This window comes from Ammodytes marinus, assembly GCF_949987685.1.
Source record: "Ammodytes marinus genome assembly, chromosome: 15".
Lineage (NCBI taxonomy): Eukaryota > Metazoa > Chordata > Actinopteri > Uranoscopiformes > Ammodytidae > Ammodytes > Ammodytes marinus.
In genome coordinates, this window is record NC_137219.1 from 6,555,896 (window position 1) to 6,564,871 (window position 8,976).

The 8,976-nt window shown below is 40.1% G+C and overlaps 1 protein-coding gene across 1 annotated transcript; it reads right to left on the reverse strand.

The window, feature by feature from the left end:
* Positions 1 to 1,008: 1,008 nt before the first annotated feature.
* vsnl1b (visinin-like 1b) lies at positions 1,009 to 5,057 on the reverse strand (the record flags this gene model as incomplete). Its single annotated transcript, XM_080043079.1, has 4 exons — positions 4,844 to 5,057; positions 2,851 to 3,017; positions 2,154 to 2,369; positions 1,009 to 1,206 (listed from the first exon to the last, which is right to left on the reverse strand). The coding sequence occupies exons 2-4, from the start codon at positions 3,010 to 3,012 to the stop codon at positions 1,009 to 1,011; spliced, it is 576 nt and encodes a 191-aa protein (XP_079899205.1). The 5' UTR covers positions 3,013 to 3,017; positions 4,844 to 5,057.
* Between the last annotated feature and the right edge of the window lie 3,919 nt (positions 5,058 to 8,976).

The window sequence follows — 8,976 nt, forward strand, 5'->3', positions numbered from 1 at the left end:
ATTTAGGCCTTTTCCTCTAGATTAAGCGGCAGCAGTACAGTAAAATTTACAACGCTGCTCTGTAAATATATATACATATATATTGTGTATATATATTAACTACTCATCCCAGAAGCAGAAGACATTACATTTATGTTAATGTGAAAAGCTCTTCCTCGGAGATCAGCCCACAACTGCAACCCGAATGCCTTTCAAAAGCGCCAAGTGTCACACATACACGTGTATCTAATGGAGGGGAAGCATGCTCCCACATTACTGGAGGTAAACGAACGAGAGCTGAATGAGTCACACAATGTACATCCCATGCAACAATACTAAATGAATTCCAGAGGGGTTACCTCTTTTTATAACTACCTAAAGATGCAAAAAGGTAAGAGATTATATTTTTTCTTTTTCTTTTTTTTGACACATATTATATGCATGCAAAGAACCTACTCTTCTTGGTTCCACCATGTGAAAACATCTGGAGCCTCCACTCTATTCTCCAAGAGCTCAACAAGTCTGGATAGTAGAGACAGTTACAATTATCATAGGAATTATTGTTTTTCGTTACTATTATGTAAAGCGTACAGTAGTTGCAGCAGTGAACACTGGGGGGAGGGAATCCTAAATACCGCAGGAACATAATCGAACGCAGTGCTCCACTGATATACAAGCTAGGGGTTGAATGGGAATGAATAGGGTTATACTGTGCACAAATCACGTTGGCATGTCTTGAGATAGAAATGTATGATATCGTATAGCTATATTCAAAATTATTCAGCGTTTGACATTCTCATGCATACGACCACAAGAAGCGAGTCCATTGAAAAATAGTCCAAGCATTGTTTTTTTGTTGTTTTTTTCCCCCTGTGGAAATGGCAGAGAACTTAATGAGACATTAAAACATGTGCTGCTGTCCAAAGTGTGTGTGTGTGTGTGCGTGTGGATTACAGAAGGGTAGAGGAGCGAGCGTGTTGGGGTAGTGGTGTGTGTGGTGGGGTTTTAGGGTGGGGTGGGGGGGGGGGCTCACTTCTGCATGTCACACTGCAGCAGGAGCACGATGGACGGGTCGCTCTTGGCCGCCTCTTTGAACTCGTCCAACGAGATCTGCTGGTCGTTGTTCTTATCCATTTTGCTGAAGATCTTGTCCACCCTCTGCTCCGGTGTCAGGCCGTCCTCGTTCATCTTCATCATGATCACAGTGCCCACCATTTTGTAGATCGCCTGTGGGGGAGAAATTAGCACGGAGGAAGATTATTCTGTTATGCAATCCAGTGAAGCCTTACATGTGTTCATTTGTTCATAAACATGTTAGAGCATTGATTCCAAACCAGGGGTTCCTGTAACCCATAGGGGGATACTTTTATGCATGGAGAGCTCAACTAATTAATTCAACAAACTAAACATATATGTATTTTAAGTATATGCAACATATGTGTGAAAAGGAAAAGAGAATTACATAATAGTGTGGTGCAAAATTACAATTACAAAAGCAGCCCATCATTCTTGGCCTTAGGCCAGACACTGCAGGGAAAAACATTGTTTTTTTTTTTCAAACACTGGTCAATTTTGAAATGTTTGGCTATTTTGCTTCCATAAAATGTCTTCTTTCATCATAATATAAATAAAAGGTACAAAATGTACAATTAGGAGTATATTTTACAAAAGCCTGTATTCTAAGCCTGTATATGCTAAATTCTATACAACATTTGGTTCTTAAAAAATATTTTTAAATACTTTTTTGGGATTTCAAAAATGAAGAGGGTTGTATCCAAAATCTGTCTCTCAATATTGACAGTTCAGTTATATTAACAGAAAATGTTAACAGTAACCACATTTATATGATTGCTGGGGTTAAATAACATCTTGTTCATGAACCATTAAGAAGGGGTTGAGCTAATAAGGCAGTGGATACAGATGCTCTGGAGTAAAGCACACATCTCATTTATCACTACAGAACTTGTCAATATGCTCCGATATCGCTGAGACATATCAGATTTACTATTATGCTGATTGTGTTTCCACAAACGGCACAATGTAATTCAATACAACTGCAACTTTGTCGTTGTGAACAGACTCTGTACTGCGGGCCCTGAAGGTGTGCAGAAGACTGATATCAACTGGTCCACTGAGGAGGGGAGCCCTTTTTAATGACTGGATAATCCCCTCACCTCGATTATCTCCAGCATCTCCACTCTGGTGATTTTGCCGTCTCCGTCCAGGTCGTACATGTTGAAGGCCCAGTTGAGTTTCTGCTCAAAGCTGCCACGGGACGTGATGGACAGAGCGCAGATGAACTCTCTGAAATCAATGGTCCCGTCTCCGTTCTTGTCAAAGGTTCTGAAGGCGTGCTGTGCAAACTTTGATGCATCGCCGTAAGGGAAGAACTGCAACATGGTGAAGAGATTGGTTCAATAATTCAACTGAATTCAACTTTTATGGTGCAAAATAGTGATTATTACGTGAGATGTTAAAGCCTCTGGAAACCTGGTCTAAAATAGTAAAAGTCAAACTTATTTTTTACTGTCTAGGTCTAGACAGGATTGTGTGGGTGTGGCCATATCAAGCGATATCCATGGCAACAGCCATTGTTTTTATAGAATGTTCGGGCAGAGAACTACCATGTTTGGTTCGGAATACTTATTGTGTCATAAGAACCAGGGCATAGCCCGCCTCCTATAAAGCAAATTTCTGTAAAGTGTATCAAAGTAGGATCTATAATTTGGATTGATAAACGTGCCTAACTCTTTTCAGATGCTTACTACTGTGCAACTAACTCCTCATATGACTTAGTTAGAAAGATTTTGTGTATCTGGGTTTTCAGGGGCTTTAAAGAAGCAGATGAGAAAGAAAGCGAGAGGCGCAAACCTTGACATAAAGCTGCTGGAACTCGTCCAGATTGAGCCGGCCGGTGGGACAGTCTTTCAGGAAGCCTTTGTACCACTGCTTCAGCTCATGTTCGTTAAACTCTGTGCTCTTCACCAGATCCTCCATCACCTCGGGAGTCAGCTTGCTGTTCTGCTTTCCCATGGTTCCTGTGGTGCAAGAACACGTGAATAATGCATTTGTTTAAGCATCAGCGCTTGGCAGTATGAAAATCTCTAGCTCTGCATAGAAAAGTGCCTTTTTTTCTCTCCAGAATTTCCAATGGTTTTTTGGGGGGTTTTTTGGGTTGTTTTTTTTGTGGTGGGCACTGGGCAGTATTTCCATGGTGCTCACAGTCTATTTCTGTCCACCCTTCCAGCCTGTTTGTGCCAGTCTGTGGCCCCGTGTAGCATTGACCTGGATCGTCACTGTCAAAGCAGTTCCAGTACAATCAAATGTTTCGATCGCCGCTATCAAGTTTCCACTGCAAAACACTGTCCTATAGGCTGACAATGACAACAAAGCCTGTGCTTGCTTGTACATTTTGCTGCAGTAAATCTAGGGACAACATGCAGAAGGGCCCGTCGGCTGTAATCTGGATCAGGGAGGGAATTTAGCTGATAATAACCATATGTGGTCTGTGATATAATATAGAGTTTAAGCCAGTTTGTGGGCGATCCGCAGACCAAATTAGCCAAGATTAGTTTGCTATTGGCCTCAGGAACCATCATGACAACTTGAGCATCCTGTCAGAATCCCCACATTCATTCATTATTGACTCATGGTGTGGCAACTGGCAAGTAACCTAAAGTGGCTGGGATTGCGTCAATTCTCGTTACATAATTTCACAAATCAGACATTGAATAACATGTGCATAACCCAAACACGTTGTGGGTCCCTCCTGCACTTGAGACCAACATATGGTCCACATCTCTGCAGCAGCAGCAGCATGACAGCAGGCTGAGCATGGACCTATAAAGAAAGGGGCTGAGCTACTCCACCACAGACAGCACTGCGCTGCATTGGCTCGGGCCTGTACACAACAAACAGCAGACATGTGTGCTGCAGCCAAAATCAGTGCAAACCACAGCTTCCAATGTGCACCACCTGCCTGTCACATAACCCATCCAGACGAGCCAGATTGGTAACCATAGGCTCTGATGTCAGGTGTATTATATAGGATATGCTACAGCGAATGACCTTGAGGACAAGCATTTTTTTTTTTTTTTTTGCAGGAAGATGACAGAAGGATTTCTTCGTTTCTAAGGTTACGCTATAGCCTACGTTGAGAAAATGGGTTCGACATCACATGTAACTGCGGTTTTCTTAGAGAAATATCACACAGGCCATTCACACAGGTATGAATGACTGTTATGCCCAAACCCCGAGGCCAACATATGCAGCTTTTTAGGCTTCATGAGTTAATGCTATTAAAGCTAACCGCCTCCTGCGAGGGAGCAGACAGGGAGACACTGCTGCATTCCGATGGAAACGACGCAGTGGAAGTATTTTCAGATTAGATCCCACGATCCTGCTGCTAACGACATATTTTCAATGCGCATTGAAGGGGAAAACACACATTTCATAAATGTCACAAGCAAACAGACCTATTTTTAAAACACAACAGAGCCTATTCCCTGGGTACCTTCACAGAGCCCCCGTTAGAGGCCCATAAAAGCCAATTAATTTCGCAAATCTCGATGACATTTTGTGAATTCGCCAAATGAACCATCGCTTAATTACGCCTGTAGCGTGTGTGTGTGCTTTTTCTGCTTGTTTCCAGGCAAAAACGCAGTGGCTTTATTTTATGGGATGCGCAGGTGCCCGTGCGCCAGCCCCATCCGCGCGACCCCGTTCATTCAAACAGAAAAATTAAAATATGAACCAAAATGAGCGACACATTCACATATAGTATTCACGTCTGGCTTCGTCTATAGCCTAATAATCAAATCTGACACATGACATGCACATCTGCAGGCGATCACTGTCTTCTTACCGTATTGCAGCCTGCTTCTCTATCGGAATAATAAATCTGCTCTGGCTTCTGCAAAGTAACAGAAAACCGCCTTCCGAATGGAAACGTTTTGCCCAAAAGGGATTAGGCTATTTTCAACACTGCTTGCTCGTCTCCCTTCTTTAAAAAACGAAACCCCCGCTAATGAAATGTGTGGATTTTCCCGACGTTATTCCAGATGAGGCGCAGCAGACAGGGACCGATCCCACACGCCAGTCTTTGGTTCTGCGACTTTCAGGAGCGCGGCGTCACCCGTGTGCATCACAGGCTGATCATAGGCTAAGTTCACTGCTGCTCTGCTCGCGTTAGGGTTCAGCTGCTGGATCCTGTCACGTTACACAAGGATCCTTCATCGTGATGATCAGCTTGAGATTGCATCATCGGCCAATAAAAAAACAGTTTGGGTTGTGATCTATGCTTAGACTATCAATTTATGTAACAAGATCAATTAATTCACTGTAGCCTAACTAATCAGGAATTAGATTACATAAAGCCAAATAAACCCATGGGCCAAGTATTCAAGTCCTGCTGCATTGAACGTCTATTACTCTTAGTTTATAAGAAAAACAATGGGATTTTATTAGGCCGACTAGCCTGTACACATACGCCAGGGGCTGCACAGTGTGCAGGGCCACATACAGGATTTTAGCCTCCACTCCCAAGATTTTGATTCACACTGTCAAGAGAGAGAAGTCTTTTGGGATTGGGAACATGCTGAATCATGTATTTATTTATTTATTTCATGTTGACCTAAATGTTTATATTCAAATGCTTTAATCGGATGGCATATATTTTAATTTTCAGTTAAAAGATAGGTTTAATTTATTCATGTTTTTGAATAGGTCTAATACTCACATGTGTGCAATATACAGTGACCAATAACTCATGTAGGCCTAAATTTGAGTGCAGGGAATCTAATGTTTAAAGGTGCCAAAACCCTCAAATTCACAGAAGAAATACTTTGAAGTGGCTATGACTGACTGTGTGGCAACATGTTCATGCAATTTGAATCAGTGTAACCAATTAATGTTTGGGGATGAAGGAATACTGACTACAAAAGCACAACACATTGTCACAATAGGGGTCTTAACAAGGTAGTTTGACATTTTGCTGTATTTCCCAGAGTAAGAATACATTATTGACACATCTGGACATTTATTAAGAATCCACAGCCTGCAGGCAGTTAGCGTAGCTTAGCATAAAGACTGGAAACAGGGGGAAACAGCTGTCCTGGCTCTGTCTAAGGATAACAAACCAGAAAATAGTCCAGAACGTAACCCCAGTAAATACCACAACTTGTCGTTTCTACACTTCGGTTTTTGTATAGATTAGCTAAACACACAATGTTCATTAGTGAGCTTGAGACGTGCTGTTATGAGGATTTTCCACATTTGGATAGAACGAGGCTAGCTGTTTCCATTTGTTTCCAGTCTTTATGCTAAGCTACGCTTACTGCCGCTTGCTTTAACTTCACATTTACTGGACATACTTCCAAGTTGTTATCAATCATCTTATCCAACACGGCAAGACAATCAACTAAGTATATTTCCTTAATTGTCCCCCAACTTTTCCTTTAATAACGTTGTTGTTTCAGATGACATTGTGCTTAGTTATATCTTAGAGTATTCCTGAATGAATTTGTTACACAGCAAACCACAAAGCAAAGACAGAGGCGAGGAACAAAGGGTTAATAAGGGCCCAGCACATCACAATCGCAAGCACATTGAGCCAGAAATGACAAAAATCCTACTACTAAACAGGCCCCAAATAATTGTATTAATTTATTTTTTATTTTCTTATGGGGGATACAACTAGCAACTGGAGCCTTAAGCCAGGGTAACAGGTTTAGGATTTAGGACTGGATAGATGCAGTGCCCCCTTGAGGCATTTAAAAACAAATCAGAAAATCAATATAGGACATTAAATTCACCACAATCAACATGTTGTGAATTGTTATTTGTCTCGGCTCACAATAAAATCTTACATTCCGATAACTACCTGTAATAAGAGAATAAGTATGTTAATTTGTAGGCAAAACAGTAAAGAATTTAGACTGTTTATTGGGAGGATAGTTTGGGAGCCACAGATTTAGGTCACCTTTGTTAAATCGTGTGCTTTTAAAGCACATACAAGGCTCCCAGCCACAGTTATTCTCATATGTGTGGACCCACATCCAAATCTGGGTCCTTGAAAAAGTTCTTAGGTAAGAAACAAAACAGAGTTGATGCTAATATGAATCAAATAAAAGTCTGTAACACATACACACAGATCTCTGATTACTTAATTTAATGGTCACATACAGTACAGTATACACATAAGATTTCCTTTACATCTCACAAACACAAAGGCAAACAGTTTAAATACATTGATAACTTTAGCACCAGCATAGAGCACCGACCCACTCAGCTTTCTCTGAAACTCTTATTCGTAATGATTTTCAAAATAAAACACCGCAGCTTGATCTCACTAGGCATGGCTTACATGTAATATCTTTACAGCAGCATTCACTTACAAAGGTTAATTGATTAAAAAAGGATGCATACTGTACACCAAAAGTGGTATACAAAAGCAATACTATATTATATACCCATGTACATGGAGGTTCAGGTTTTTTCAGTGTAACATTTAAGTGTTTTTATTGTGTTTCGACAACTTCTGTATCGACACTGATGCTTAATAAAAACATAGAAACATATGAATTTAAAAAAAACATTCGTATGAGTAGACATGAAGAGCCTATGAAATAATTGGCATTGTAACAATCTTGCATATCCCAACATAAATATATCACCTTGACAATGCTCTCATTTTTCTTTTATATACTAACAAGAGAGCTTCTGACTTTGTAGGCTATGTTTTGTTTAGGTTACACTGTTTTATTTTATTTTTTATATTAAAATTATAATAAAAAATAATGAAAAACCCAATGGGAACATTACTTTTTTGTTGCACAGTAATGTGAGAAAATAGTATCAAAATGATAAATCTCTCAATCAAAACAGCAATGTAATATTAACGCACCTGCTTTGCAGTACAGTTATACATATGTTTTTAGCTTGGTAAACGAACACAAGTAAACATGATCTTTATGGTGAGATTTGACAAAGTGAGAGCTTCTTAAAGTATGAAGTGTTTTCCGTTATATATTTCTTGTCAGATTATGAATATTTATATATATATAATGAAATCTGCATGCAGCAGACAGATGTGCTGCTCATGAAGGTTTGTGAGGCAAAATGTCTTACACTGGCCTTGCTTCACTGACTGAACTTGTGTGTGACGGATGCTTATTTTTGTCCAAAATCTGTGCCAAAAGTAGAGAATGTAACTAAGAGAGAGTAGAGAGATAGGGGAATGTGTTATTATTATAACATGACATCATGGAAACCTCAGTAAAATGCAACAAAAGGGTCCCACTGCCCCGGGTCTGTGAGCCAATGAGAAGAGAGTTAGGTTTGCCTCTGTTTTTAACCAGATTTGAACATTCATAGTTTCTCTGCTCAAGACCTTTATTTGACTAGAATAAAGACTTTTCTTGTAGTGATTCACCAACAGAGAATTATCGCTGGCATCTACAGCTTCATTTGGATTTACTGAGCTTCATACTGCATTGTTTATATGTGTGGCCATAACTTCTCTGTTCTGGTTCGCTCCCACGGCTCTGTTTGTTTTCAGCCACAGCAGGCACATGTTTTCAGTGAAGAGCTAGATCCCTTTTCTTGTAGTGTGTCAGCGGTGAAATACAATCTTGCAGAAGTTGCGTAAATTGCAAGTGACCTTAGCTTGTTGGAGAAGCTTTTCACCATTCTATTGTTAGTTACAATCATCTTCATAAAGGACAAATTCATTCATTTGTGTGTTTTTCTTAGGTTTGTATTGAACTTGTGTCATATTTTATACAAAGAAGTCACTGTACTGTTACCGTCTCATTCTGAGAGTTAAATTTACTGTAAAAGTAGGAGCCTATTTGCTTTTATTCTTTGGTGGAACAAAAGGAAGTGACAACACACTCTACTCTCTTCCTATTGGCTCACAGACCTGGACCTCCCTAGTTATGACCCTCATTTAAATGTACTGTTGGATTCAATGGGCGGGAAATGTATTGTAGAAGGTTT